The following is a 15,201-nucleotide window of genomic DNA, read 5'->3' on the forward strand; positions in this document are numbered from 1 at the left end:
TGAGTTTGGTAGGAAATTAAGTAGTAAAAAGGTATGAATTGAGAAAGAAAAATATATAGGTTTAGTTAGGATTAAATTAGAATTAAAGTAAAAGTTAGATAAAAATTTCAGCAATTAAATTGTTTTGTGCTAATGATTGTGAAATTATTTTAATTGTTCGTAGCTAATATCGAGCCTGAAGCATCGGCCCAAAAAGGAAAAGAAAAGATCGTCGAGGATTAGATCCGAAGAGAATTCCGGTTTGTATTACTATAATTCAAATTTATTTATTATTAATTGTTATATTTTAATTAAAATGCATGGTAAGTAAAATTAGGTAAGCAATTGAAATGATAATAGTGATTTGAATTGAATTAAATTGAATTGAATGATGGAAATATGTGAGTATTTGAAATGTATATTGATTGAAAAGTAATTAGTGATTTGAATTTGATTGGAAAATGAATTTAAAATATGAATTAAATAAAGTGAATTAACTTATGAATATGTGTGAATATGTGAATTGTGTATTGATTGAAAAGTGGTTTGAGTTGAATCGAAATATGATTATATGTGATTATTTGAAATATGTATTGTTATTAAATTGTTAATTGATTAGAAAGTGGAAAAGTGATCTTGAATTGGAAATGAAAGTGAATTGAGAATTTGAATACCCTATTAACTAGTCGGGCTAAGTCAGATATAGTTGGCATGCCATAGGATTGAAAGAGTACGGGATTTATCGGCTTTGCCGACCAGGCACTTTATGTGTTGTATTTCAGGCACTTTATGTGTCGTATCAGGCATCTCGTGTGTCGTTTCAGGCACTTATGTGTCGTATACTGATCAGGTACTATGTACCGTTTTAGGCACAATGTGCCGTACTGGTGTGTTTGGGTTGGAATCCGTGTATCCATCAAAGTCCAGATTGTTAATAGGGTGAATAATTGAAATGAGAAAATTAAATGAATTTGATCGATTGAGGTATTGAATATGAGAAAATTTAAAATTCGCAGATTGAAATCGATATTGAAAATAAAAGGCATGAATTTAATGTTTATGTAATGATTGAAATTGCTATATGTGATATGTGATTGAGATTAAAAGATAGCTAAAAATTGTATTGTTATTGTTAAATAATGAAAGTTTATGAATTAATTGATATTTAAGAAATCGGATAGTTACATGCTTCGTAATTATAATTCTTTATTGTTATTATAATTTGAATTATGGTAATACCAATATAAAATACTCAGCGTACGGTTGTTTCCGTGCTCAGGTTGAAAAAGGGGTCTGAGTCTCGATTCAGCATCCAGGTCAATCCCGATTCCTGCATAGAGATTACGGTGATGTTTCTTCCTTAAATGAAAGTGGCATGTACATAAGAATTATAATAGTTATTTTGGTATGTTATATAGTTTTGTTGTAAAGTAAGATATTATGTGTTTTGATGATTATATTAGTAAAATGGTGCAAGTCCTTTATGGCATTGGTATCAAATCGAAATGACTTGATTAGTTTTATGAGTTAATTAGAAATGATAATAGGATTTTTTATTAATTAGGTTGTTATGTCAATATGTCAAGTACGATTTAAGTATATAAATGCCTTGATTGAAATAGTGGAATTAGGTTGGTTATGTTTTGAAATTTTGCAGGGGGTTTTATGTAAAAATAAGTAAAAATGCTGCAGGAATTTTTATAAAAAAATAATAAATGAAATCAATTAGTAAAATTTATAACAACTTATGAATTATTTTAATATGTTGGTTATTTATTTAAAAATTATTTGTAAATTGTTTGGTATGTCCGGTAATGCCTCGTAATCCTATTCCGGCGGCGGTTTGTGGTTAGGGGGTGTTACAGTTTAAAATATGAATCGGGCTCTAGCTCAAGCATTCTTGAGCCCAGCCTATTTTCTAAGTTTACATTATATTATATTATTTTTATATATTAAATAATTTTTAACACACTAAAATTAAATCTATAGTAATAAATAACATTATAATATAAATAGACTAAAAATATTAAATTACGTATATATAAAAATTTAATAAACAAAAATATATCATATTAACTATTAAATTAAAATATAAATTAAAAAAATAAAAATAATATAAACGGACTTAAAATCAACTTAATTAATAATTTTAAAAAATATTCAAGACTAAATAAGATTTTAAACCCATATTCCGAATCGAATTAAACTTAAACAAATATAAAATATTCCAGTCTCATATTTAAATCCAATCAGACTCAACTACAGCTCCAACATGAACTCCTTAATAAACTATGACGGTCAAACCCCAAGATTAAGCAACCTGATATTAAAATTAAAATTAAAAAATTATTAAGAAACATTTAAAAGATGGGAGCTACTTATACAATAGGCCCAAAACATTGAGCTTGATGCTTCGAGGCCAGAAGAATAGAAAGTTTCAAAGCATATTTTTACCGAAATTTTAACCCAATCCAATTTAACTGACTTTTAGATGATGGGGTCACTTGTCAATACCCATCCTACTTACTTGTTTTTATACATAACTTTTCATTCATTCGTTTATGAAAAATCTTGCATCATAGGAAGCAAGGTCACAAGAATTTCTATCTGTTTTCTGTTTTAATTATTTTTCTTTCTAAACAATGGGTAGTTTGGAGAGGGCCATAACTTAATTAGACCAATGGATTATTTAATCAATTATCAACAAATTTTATCCAACCAATTTTCATCATACAAGCATATTTGTTAACCAATGAGATTAATAAGGAGGAGAAGGGGGTTGATTTAAAGTATTTTAGAGGGTAAGAGGAGAATGAAGGATGTGGTCTCCTGGCCTCTCTTAGGTGCTATAGTGAGTTTATATATTAAGGGATTAATATGTCTACGTGTCTTGCCTAAAGATTATTGATAGTGAGATCACATTTTGTTCTCTTGCAATGACAATGATATTATGTTTTAGGATAGTTGAGTAATCAATGAGCTTGAATCTCCACATGCGTCTCATGCACGTCCAATGTGTTAGAACATTTTCAATATATATATAGTGTTCTAATAATTGCAAATAGAAAGTTATAAGTCATCAAAAGTTATGCTACTTGGTTATTAATCAAAAGTAGTCACTATTTATAGTGCAGAGGCGAAACTAGGAGGGCTCGTAGGGGCCTCAGCCCCCTAAAATAAAAAAAATTTATTATTTAGGCCCTTTAAAAAATTTTAAAATTTTAAATTAGTAAGGTAAAATTGCACTTTGCCTCCCTAAAATTATAAAAATTTGATTTAACCCTTTAAAAATTATAAAGATATAGATTATAAAAAATTAAAATTTCATTCGTCCCCCCCCCAAAATTGTTCTAGCTTTGCCCCTGTTATAGTGACGAGTTATGTCCCTTGTTACTTAATTATTATCAAAGAGTCATAATTATTCAAATATATATTTATTGAATAATTGTGTTTATTGCTAAAAGATGTGACTATCAATTTGGTTAGTTATGTTTTTATAAAGAGACATAAGAACTCTTATAAATAGGAGTCAATTGTCATTTGTTTGACACACCAAAAACACATAAAAAATTTCTTTCTATTCTCTTCTATTTCTAATATTCCTAAATTGTTTTATAAAGAATTAATGCAAAAATTGTTTAAAGAAATTGATATTCTTGCTATACTCCCCTCAATACTCAATGGATTGTTTTCGTCAATGAAAAACATAGACAACCATTAGACTTCATTGTATCCTCGAAGTTCATTTGATAGTAACTCTTTTGCACACCGAAATATAGGTGAGACGAATAGAACTTTAAATAAAGTGGCGTTGGCACACGCCTTGAAATCTTTATTAATTTCTCATAAGTTTATTTTTATCCCCACCCACCAACACACAGGTTGGCTATTCTTTCATGGTTCAATTGTAGGTTTGCCCATTATAGGACACGTGGAATGATACGTTGAGGGGGTATACCAATATTAAATCGTCAATTGGTAAATAAGGAAAATGACAAATGACTTGTGTTTAAGTCTTCAGTTATCACTAATTATGAGTTTAATTTTTAGGGAATCCTTACACCTTACTAAAAAAAGAATATATATGATGTGAATGTCAACCAAACGCGTAAAGGAAAGCAAATTTTACTATTAATCTCTATATTTTGCATAAGTTATGAATTTAATCTTGTACTTTAATTTTACCATTTTAATCCTATACTTTTTGAATATTTAAATTTTAAAATTTGAAGTATGAAAATTGGAAAATAATTAAATTCAAGAGTATGAACTAAATTCACAAGTACTTCACAAATTATACATATGACTAATGACAAAATTTCACATAAAAATTTAGTTATTACCATTTAAAGCATAATAAACAAATTAATAATAGACTTTTACCAAATTATTAAGATGTGTTGAGAATTTGAAAATTGAAGATGGGTTTAGATAGACAGTTCATTTACTTATGCTTAAATATTGTAATAATACTGTAACGTGAAGTAAAAAAAAAGTAAACACCCTAAGCTGCCATCCAAACCACACTAAGGTGAACGAGAATGAATGATAAAACATAATACATCATCAATTTCTATCAATTTAACCATAATTTAGAATTCTAAATTAATCTCGATTTAATTCAATGGGCTCCGATGTATTAGAATGAACAACGGAACAATGATTGCAAACTTGTACAAAATAGGAGCACCGCCCCAACTTGGGTAACGGGGCCCCACCCACCCACCAATCCGACCATAAAAAAAACTCTCTTTCTCTCTTTATTATCTCTCACGTGGACTTAACATCCACCTGACACGTGTACTGAGTTCTTTCTTCTTCCCCTGACGTCAGTTTCTTGTCATTTTGTTAATATTTTGGGTTAATTTGTTATGTATGGTGCAAGGACAAATATGAAGTTCTGAATATTAAAATAGTGTAGGGCACAGCTTTATTTTCTTGTGTTCCAGGGGACATCGCCGTCCGAAGATACATAGATAAAACAAACCCACAAACATTGGCTGTATAATAATCGTTTAAACATAGTAAAATGTTATAGAAAAACGTGAGAATTCAAAGTGGGTGCTGATGTGAAGAGATTTGTATTTCCTATGCTGAAGGGGGAAGGGAACCATCCATTTGAGTGGGGAACATGTGGGGTTGCATAATATTCACTTAACACCTGTTGAGGTAGACCGTCTTCCCCCCCCCCCCCCATCCTTCAATGCCATAATTAAACCATACATAAACTAACTTATTCCTATATCTAATGCCCATAATAACTTAATCTACAAACAAGGGTACATATTAGTTTTAATTAAGTAACCCAAACCAATTCTATGGAACTCATAGCAATGCATGTTTCATGTATAAGAAATTTAATTGCGGAGCTTGCGTAGTAGAGTTGTCCTCCAGTAGGCTACCTAACTGCACCGTATGCTATATATTCTAATGTCATATGATAGTGATAGTGATAGTGATAGAGACCTAGACCTATTCCTAGTTAGGACGCCAACCTCTTCAAAACTAGGCATTAGCCAAGCCTACCATCTTAATTTGGTCCTAGTGTGGTCACTCATTGCTCATCTCTTCTTAGATTTATCAATATTTTGGATTTGGGTTCTGTTAAATAAAGTACCACTCTACTCCTTCCTAAGTACTGTAACGTCACATGCTTATGTATGCAAAACCCCAAGAATATGATTTTATATTTTGATGGGGAAAAATTGAAAATTTGCCACCCATATTCCCTAACAATCCAAATATCGTTGATTCTTTGTTTGACTTTTGGAGATGCCACCACTATTCTGCTTTAGTCACTACTTCTCAGTCTCTCACTCTTCTTTTTCCCTTCAAAATCTCAACTCCCTAACCTTTAGCCACCCACCACCACTTACTAGCTCCCTCCGTCCTGCAGCTGCCGGCCAACATCACCATATCTTGCCTTTGATTTTCCCACCACCTGCAGCCACCGTGAGTGAATCATTCTGTGGACTTTCATCTTTCTCACCAACATACCTCCATCGTAAGTCACCATGCAACCATACAACTTTTGATTATTAAATTCGTTTGCCAACCTATGTTTGATAGGTTGGTAGGGTGTTTGATAACTTGTTTGATGATGATCTTTTCTTTGGCCGTTTATGTTGTGTTTTGAAGATATCAAATGAAATGGATAGATGGGTACAAAATCAATCTGTAGCTAGCACAACGTTAATCTAAAATCGCATTAATGTCCTTTTAAGTAAATTCTTGAATTCGAAGGAGAATATCGAGCGAGCTTTGTACCTGTTTAGAAATTCAATTCCGCTCAACTTTGAGTTTATGAAATTGGAAGACAGTGTTTTGCTTTGATTTCAGTTTAATTCAAAATTGGGTTCTTGAAAAATTGATTGTATGACTGAATCAATGGAGATTGTTATTAATGGTTAGCATGGCATCCACGAGGAGTGGTTTGGTGTACATATTGTAACCAGACTTGGAAGATGACCAAATTGCGTCACAATGCAATCAACTTTCATCACTGCTTACGTACACTTAACTTAGAGAACTAAAACACAATAATGAAAGTAAAGTAAACAAATTAGATGATTATTATTAAGTGGGAAAAGATGCTTCAACATCCTCATCAAAAACTGTTTAACTTGAAAGGACCCTTTTCTGCACATAAATAAATAATATATATTCCCTTATTATATGTACCAGACAAGGTTCCTGCTTAATTCTTCTTATAGCCTTTATATCTTTATATAATACTGATGTTGCTTTGCCCCCAAGATTATAATATTGCTATGAGATATTGTATTTAAATATATGTATGTTTATTCGAAGAAAAGACAGTGATCAAAAGGTTTCTGTCTTTTGAAGCATGCAGCTGGTTCGAAAATGGAGTATGGTGTGTTAATTAATTAAGAAAATGTCAATATAAACATACTTTTTTTCAAAAATAAAAAAAAGTTAGTCCCTTTTAATTCGTCCAAATTTAAGTGACATATCCTGAAAATTAAGCAGGGAAAGAAAAAGGGTGGCAGTGCAGTCTCATTCACATCATATGAGTCAGAGGTGAAAGATGGATGGAAAGAGATAGAGATGAGAAAAACAATGATGATTGCAAAAAACCAGATTATTCTCTGGCATGGGCCACCATTTAGCATCATTCCAAAACAGAAACATCACTCTCTCTTTCACCCCCTCTCCTCCCTCTAATATTTGTTTATCGTCCCCCACTCTTTGTTTTCCTTGTTTTCCAAATGTTTCATCATTATCATGTTTTTCCTTTTTTCTTCATTTGTTCATTAGTATCATGTGTATAAAGGTAGTGTTATATTTAGATCCTTCTTTCAAGCTTTCAAAATGATACACACTCTTCTGCTCATTCATATTATAATAGCCATCCATCATCCATGTGAAATAATTTTTTTTTTTTTTTTTTTTGCTTTGGAGTGTATATTCCAATGAGAAAGTGATCTACCATGTGAGGCAAAATCTAGGACAACCAATCAACACATGATAAAGAAATAATCATCATTGACTTTTAGCCCGATATCTATTGTAACCCACCTCTTATTGCTTTATTTTCTCAACCAGTTAACCAATGTAATTGCTAAACTATCATGTTACAAAGGTAATCTAGGTATATTCAATCCATGAACAGTAGAGGTGTGGATGAGTTCAAATCACTCCATAGTTATGGAATCCCATTCACTTCTGTTTAGCCATATAAATTTGGTTAATGATAGTTGTTAACATTATTCTTATTCCATAATCACATGACTCATGATGTTTGGGATTCGACTAAAGCCGTAATTACGTCCAATTATATGCGCATTCATATCTATAATATGATTTTGTAATAATGATATTGGCAGAGTCTGTATAGCTCTCATAGGCTATGCTTGTTATTATCATTATTTTTAATTAAATGAATAGCCTTACAATAGTATCTCTTTGTCTAAAAACAAAGTTAGGCACATAATTACTTGGAGATTTTAATAGATATAGAAATAGGGTGGACTTTTAGTTTCTGGATTTTATACTGAAAAATCAATTATTGTAATCTAATGAATGATTCATTAAACCTAATAATAAAATTAAAACCAAAAGAGGAATAATAAAGCAATTATTATTGAAAATAATAATAATCTATAAAACACATGATTTCTTTTGACTTGTAGTTTATGATTGCGGCAGGTAAGGATTCTTTTGATCTTTTTTTTGCCACCGATTGCTTCCCACCAAATCCATGTAGTGTCTACCTTAATCCTCTTTAAATTCTCCTAATTATCTCTATAATTTAACATTAAAATGGTTACTTAACAAAAGGATATCCATCATGGACCAAGAGACATTCTTCGGGGGAAAAAATAATTAAATTTAGAATTTGTATTTCATACGCCTGATATTGTGCATAAAATTAAATCATTACATAATTTTTTTGTAGTATTAAGTTTGTGTAATAAAGGAAAGGTCCTATTAATTATAAGAAAAAAGAGAAATGAGATTTAGGACCATTAGGGTAGACATTCAAATTCCTACTTTTTTTATTTTATACACACTAGAAATGGAGACCAGACAATGGTACGAGGAAGAAAACCTTTGCTGCTTGCAGTTTCCTTGTCATAGAGGTGCATTTGCACTTGATTTCCTCAACCCAACATTATTGACAACACAATAGTAAAGAGAATTATTCATTTATAATCTGATCCTCATATTTTATAAAAATTAAAAAATTAATCCAATTGAGAAATTTATATACAAAACATTAATAAAAATTAAAGATCAAAATTCCTACTAATTTCTAGAATTTCTTGTCATAGAGCTGAGTTTCTCAACCCGAAATGATTGAGAACACAATAATAATAAGTATTCTAAACAATACATAAATCAAATGAAAATGTTGTACTACTGCAAGTGTTTCATTCCAATAAAAGACAACCTATGTATATATGAGCAGCATAAAGGAAGAAATATATATATGTTGTTAATTAAATTTCTCATTTATTTCTAAATGAACAAAAAGAAAAATAATAAATTAAAAAGAAAAGAAGAGAAAACGAGAAAGAGAAAGAGAGAATATGATTACTGATGCAAAACCCTCTCCACATTAAACTTTGTATAGTCGTTCTGCATGATAATTTTCTGCACATTAATAAATATATAAGTTTGTAGTAAGGTAATTAAGTTTCTACTCTGCGGGACAAATCCATGAATCAACTGTACCTTCAGCTCTAGATGAAACGTTCTCCAACCCTTTTTCATGTGAATTGTTATGATCACTAGTCCCATAATTCCAATCTAATGCCCTCAAATGGTCTTGGTTCCCTTGGTTTAGTCCAACCCCATCTCTCCAGTTTCCATGGCGTGCCCCATCTGGTGCGACATCATGACTGTGTAAGCCACCAAGGTTGGCATTGACTTGACCATGGCTTAACCCCAGTTCATCAAGGGAATCCATGGCTGAACTTCCATGGGACTTTACACCGAAGCCAGGCAAATTAAGTGATGGGTTAAGAGGAGAAGAGTCTAAGAAGGACTGGAAAGGTAGGACCGGGCTCTGGTTCTGCAAGTTTAACATGTTCTGATAGGTACTTGGGTTGAAAGCATTGGTTGTAGCAATGGTGGTATTGGTACTTGTATTGGTAATATTAGAAGCATCAACTAAAGGGTTATTTAGCAATGAAGGAGAAGATGAGGAGGATACAAATGGAGTTGGCTGAACTCTTTTAGCTGAAGGGCGTAAAGGGTAGAGAGAACCTAAAGGTTCCAAATGACCGGACCGTATACTTGAGCCAGAGCCAAAAAGGTCGAGCCTTCGAGAATATGATGATGAACCCGAAAATGGTGGTGCAGGGATTCCAGTGAATTCTTGCACCATTGCTCGAAAATTCGTTGTGTCGGTGGTGAGAACTGTAGTGGGTGCTCTCCTTGATGCCCTTGTTCGCTTCTTGGGATTCTTTGCAACGCTTGTCGGCTGATCAGGTTTCGATGATCGTACACCGTTGTTGCCATGAGCTGATGAGCTTGGGAACGAGCCACGGTTGAGCTCTTGTGTCTGTGAAACCAGCATAGACTGGTTCGATGAAGAAGATCCCGGTAGGGTACCAAGGTCAGTGCAGTTGGGGTCGGATCTTAAACTTCCTCGGGGCCTTATCCCATCAAGGTTTAACAATTGAGATTGAGAGAAAGGGTTGAGATAATTAGGTGAAGGATCAAAGAAAGTGGGCGATGGGTGATGTTGGTGGTGCGAGCCAAGTGATGGATGTGGATTTGATAAGGCACTAAAATGGCCTGAAGTGTTCAAAAAAGCTGGGACTGACTCAGGCCGTGAGTCATATTCTTCATCATCACCACTTGAAGATTGTAAACTACTACTATTACCAGAATCCATAGCAAAAGCTTTCAAAAAGTATAATGAAAACCCTGCAAAGGGTTGAAGAGAATAGCTGTCGTTGATAGTTCCACAGTTCCAAATAACAGAAACAAAGCTATGATCTAACCATTTAGCTAAAAAATAGCAATTATGAAACACTGCAAAAAGGAAAAGACCCAAGGAAAGGAAGGAAATTAAAAAAAGATATATACATCCTTCTAAAAAGTTACCATATCTTTAAAAGTTAAAAGCTTCCTTTGATATCGATCGATCCTCTTCGAAAACTACTTTCTATGAAAAAAGAAAGTTCTTCATCTTGCTCGCACCTCTTCTCCTATATGATCTGAATTAGGGTTTTTGTTTTTGGAAGAGGAAAAGAGAGAAAGGAAAAGAAAAGAAAGGGTTATTTTAAGCTTTTCTTTTAGCTCTAAAAAGGAGGAAGAAAGAGAAGAAAGGGGGGGGGGGGGGCAGGCTATCTCTTATGATCTAACAAGTGTTTCCACTAAGAAGATCCTCTCTAGAGAGTGCGGGGTGGGACAGCCATTGGAGTAGAGAAAAGTGTAGTTGCCGGTGGCTGGCGACGGGTCAAACTCAAAGTGAATGAGAAAGAGAGAGGTTGGCTTAACATGATATGAATGTGAAAGCAAGGAAAACGATATCTAAGATTATTTTAATTTCCTGTAAATTTCTAATATAATAATCCCATTAGGTTGTGATTAAATTTAGAATTTTGAGGGTTTAATTAATTAAAGAGAATATGAAAAAGGAAAAGGAAAAATGTAGATGTGTATATGAAGAGAACAAAAAACATTACTTCCACCGTAAGGGATCACTATTAAAAAATTCCCACTAATGTTCACATTTCAAATTATTAATTTTGAAACTCCTTTTCCTTCTAAATTGTTTTTTCTTTTATCAATCATTATATACTTTTTTCTTTATAAACTAAAATTCTAACCTTCTAGAATTCAGATTTTTTTTACTTATTTTCTTCTGAAATTGATAATTTTTTAATTTTTAAATTATTGTATTTGCTTGGTGAAATTATAATATTAAGAAATTAAAGTTGAGCTCTCATGAATTTGCTAGTTTGGTGTACGGAAGATAGGGTTGGTAATGTAATATATATATACTACAATGGGCAACACTTATAGATAATTTTTTGTATGATTTTTTTATGTATTATCAAACCTAGGATTTGACCAATTCATATAATTAAGAATCAAAATCCAAGCCATAATTGACCAAAATCATATCATCTTTTACCCATTTTCATAATCTAAGATTGGGTTTGAAGAACAAGTTAATAATCTTTGATTTTCCCCACTCTCATTTTTTATGCTTTATTATTAATATAAAAATAAGTTTTAGAAATGATTTGATGGGTAGGATTAGATTAATTATAGAAATGATATTTAATAAGGTAGGGTAATGGGGATTGGATTATGGGATATAACATATCTTTGGTGAATGTCATGTCTTTGATGCTGAACTGTGGGAGATTCTCAATGGGTTCTCATTTATCCAAGATAAAAGTTTTGAGGGTGTCATGATACAAGTAGATAGCTTGGGGTGGTTAAGATTATTTAAGAATCTTTATTGATTGATTCAAACTCTAACCTTATTAGAAGAATTCATCAAATTCTAGCGAAGGTTGAACATTAGGGCATGGAACACATTCCCCGGAGTGAAATGAAATTGCATGGCTAAATTGACTTTTGGTACAAGTTAAAACTTGGCAGATTTTGAAGAAATCCTAAGGGAGGCGCTACCAATCTCCTCTATTAATAAGGCTAGTGTTAGCCTAACTCAAAAGCTCACTATGTAATTAGTTTGTATTTAGATTTCTTCTCACCAAAAAAAATAAAAATAAAAAAACAATTAAATTGAGAACCGACATATGATAGCTCTCGGATCTAAAATCTCAACATCATCATTCACGACTCATTCCCTTCAAAAGAAAAATTTTCTTCTTCTTCCTTACATATTTAGGGTAAACTATATCCAATATTAGTAGATTATTAGTAAATTTATATTTTAATCATATAATTTCAAAAAGTTACAAAATAATTACTAAACTATTTAAAAGTTTTCATTTAAGTCACCAATTTTTGGCGGTTGACCGATCTGAAACTTTCAATTCCATGTAATATCCACATATTATATAAAAACTATTTTGTATCTTTAATTAATATTTCTCTCCTCTCTCTTTTTTTTTTCTACTTATTAAACTCAAAATATTGAAACCTAAATTTGTTTCTCAGTTTATTTCTTCTCCCTTTCTCACACACTGAACCAGAGAAGCAAAGGGTTTGGCTACCCTCTTCTTCAAAGCCCACCTTTGTCTATGGTCAACACTTCACGCTGGCGTTTACCTTTATTTTTGCCTGAAAGAAGAAATTTTCCACAATCCCTAAGTTGATTGCATTCATCAAAGGATAAAATTCCCCCCAAATCCAAAATAAAGTACTAAATTGAACTCAAGGACATTCCTAAAAAAATACCTAAAACGTTGTAATTTAGGTTAGATTAATTCATCAAAGTATTAAAAACTGCACCTAAAATGGTTTTTAGGGAAAAATGGAAATTACGCGATTAATATATATTATATTATATATGATAAAACAGTGATTTAACAATCACATTAGTTGTCAATTACAGATTTAAAACCTTAACGATTTAAATAAAAACATTAAAATAATTTAATGACTATTTTGTAATTTTTAAAATTGAGTGATCAAAAAATATATTTATTAATTTAGGTATAATTTTCCTTTATAATTATTAAGCGTTATCATCACATATATTACCCATCAAGTTTAAATATTTCAGAATATATTTAACCATGCTTATAATTTATTATCTTTCTAAAGTTCTCCGCCTTAGATCCATTAGTTAAATTTAGGCTTATTAGTAAAATAAGTCCTCAAATTTTTTAAAAATTTCAATTAAACCCTTTTGAACTTTTTACTCTCAATTGGATGCAAAAGTTTAGAGGGACTCAATTGCTTTTTTTTTTAATTCTATCAGCCTTAAACCAATACAAAACACAAAGAGATGAAAAACTTGTATATAACACATAAAAAATAAAAAATCAATAGACAGGATGAAACAAAATGTTACTAAAATCTGACTCCAACAAAATGTTAAAAGTGATTTAATTGAAATTTTACAATGTCAAAAGAAACATGAATACCCATGATTATATTTCCTTCTACTTTCAATTAGCATTAATAATGGGAGCCTAATATTTGGTGAACACTTTAATTAGGCCAACTACATACAAAGTTTGCTAAGGACTACTTTTGGCAACTCAACTAGTTGATTCTAAATTAGTGCAATTATTTTACCAAGTAGGATCTAATATCAACTCTTTTTTATATCCTTAATATTATATCTTTTGTATACGAAACGTTTTTGCTTCCATTGTCGTTTGTATTCTTGTTTTTTTTCTTTGGTGAAAAGAAAATATGAATTACATCAACTACATAAAACAAACATTGTCTTTTATCTTCTTGTAATAAATCTATTATTTCCTTAGGAGCCTCGTTAAGGACTTGTAAACTTGATTTCCAGCTCAAGCTAAGTTTAGCTAGACGATCCGCTGCCTAGTTCCGATTTCTTAGAATATGCTTAATCCTCCACATCCCTTCTAACCTCATGATGCGCTGAGTCATTCTAAGCATAGTAATCCCTGAATCTTCTAAATTCAAATCATTCAAGATTTGGGCAACTTCAAGGTTATTAGTCAGTATAATGGCCCGTCTGTAACCCTTATTTAGCAAAATAAGGATCCCACCTAGGATGCTGCAGACTTCAGCCTCAAACGGAGAGCATACACCTAAGAAGCGAGTGAATCCCACTATCCAATTTCCATCATGATCTCGAACCACACCTCCTATTGCAGCGTATCCAGAATATCTGACCACAGCCCCACCAGTGGATAAATGACCCATAATTACTACGTTAGTATTCTTTAAGCAAAAGGTTTGCCACATAATTACTTGACTAGAATTTTTTGGTGAAAATAATTTATATATAAATTTTATATATTTGAAATATATATATATATATATATATATATTTACATTTAGCTTAATGGTATTATAAACCCTTGAATTTTTCAAAAAACAAAAATCAATTCAGTCCCTTTAATTTTTTTTGCACCTAATTGAACCCTTGAACTAATAAAATTGGTCAAATTAGTCCTTTTATTGATGTTGGTCATTAGTATTTAATGGCATCGCTGATGTATGTTAGAAAAAATAAAAATTAAAAATATTTTAAAAATAAGTATACAATGAATATGGATAAATGATTGTCCAAGCTCATTTTGTCTAGGTACATTATGGAATTATAAAAAATATAAAAAATAAAATTATAAAATTATTATAAATTAATTAAAAATTATAAAAATTATAAAATGATTTACTATATTTTAAATTACAAAACAAAATCAACAACTTATATCATAAAATCAATATTAACAATTTTTTGTTAATAGTTTTTCCATCATTTTCAATCTGTGCAAGTTATATTAGTAAAAAATAAATTATTTTTATGGTTTTTAATAAATTGTTATTTTTATCCATGTTCATTATGCATTTATTTAAAATTTGTTCATTTATTTTTTTCTTACCTGACATTGCCACATTAGCATGAATTGCTGATGTGGTGTCTATTAACGCCCACATCAACTTTATCATTAAATAGTAACGATCAACATTAGTCAAAGGGTCTATTTGGCTAATTCTGTTAGTTTAAGGGGCTCAATTGGATGCAAAGAGTTTGGAGGGGCTTAATTGATGTTTCTTTGAAAAAGTTCAAGATCTTATTTTACCAATAAGCTTTTTTATGTTTTAAAAAGTAATAAA

At 31.2% G+C, this 15,201-nt stretch overlaps 1 protein-coding gene and 1 long non-coding RNA gene across 3 annotated transcripts; one reads left to right on the forward strand and one right to left on the reverse strand.

Moving 5' to 3' along the window:
• The first annotated feature begins 5,537 nt into the window (after positions 1 to 5,537).
• On the forward strand, positions 5,538 to 6,422 carry LOC128041945 (uncharacterized). The gene is made up of 2 exons (XR_008197123.1): positions 5,538 to 5,983; positions 6,118 to 6,422. It is a non-coding gene; the product is annotated as an uncharacterized LOC128041945 (long non-coding RNA).
• Positions 6,423 to 8,931: 2,509 nt separating this feature from the next.
• Positions 8,932 to 10,796, reverse strand: LOC105774279 (uncharacterized). Of its 2 annotated transcripts, XM_012596720.2 has the most exons (3): positions 10,558 to 10,796; positions 9,178 to 10,377; positions 8,932 to 9,096 (listed from the first exon to the last, which is right to left on the reverse strand). In XM_012596720.2, the coding sequence occupies exons 2-3, from the start codon at positions 10,343 to 10,345 to the stop codon at positions 9,062 to 9,064; spliced, it is 1,203 nt and encodes a 400-aa protein (XP_012452174.1). In that variant the 5' UTR covers positions 10,346 to 10,377; positions 10,558 to 10,796; the 3' UTR covers positions 8,932 to 9,061. The 2 variants fall into 2 exon arrangements, with proteins under 2 accessions (XP_012452174.1, XP_052488973.1); XM_052633013.1 differs by having other exon boundaries at positions 8,932 to 10,377; positions 10,558 to 10,795.
• Positions 10,797 to 15,201: the final 4,405 nt, after the last annotated feature.

Source organism: Gossypium raimondii, chromosome 6 (genome assembly GCF_025698545.1).
Source record: "Gossypium raimondii isolate GPD5lz chromosome 6, ASM2569854v1, whole genome shotgun sequence".
Taxonomy (NCBI): Eukaryota; Viridiplantae; Streptophyta; class Magnoliopsida; order Malvales; family Malvaceae; genus Gossypium; species Gossypium raimondii.

What these genes read in the sequence shown, in the direction of transcription:
- LOC105774279 (XM_012596720.2), bottom strand. Translation starts at nt 10,345, where the DNA reads ATGGATTCTGGTAATAGTAGTAGTTTACAATCTTCAAGTGGTGATGAT. An exon ending in CGTTTCATCTAGAGCTGAAG is followed by an intron (nt 9,097 to 9,177) that starts GTACAGTTGATT and finishes ATTAATGTGCAG; the next exon opens with AAAATTATCATGCAGAACGA.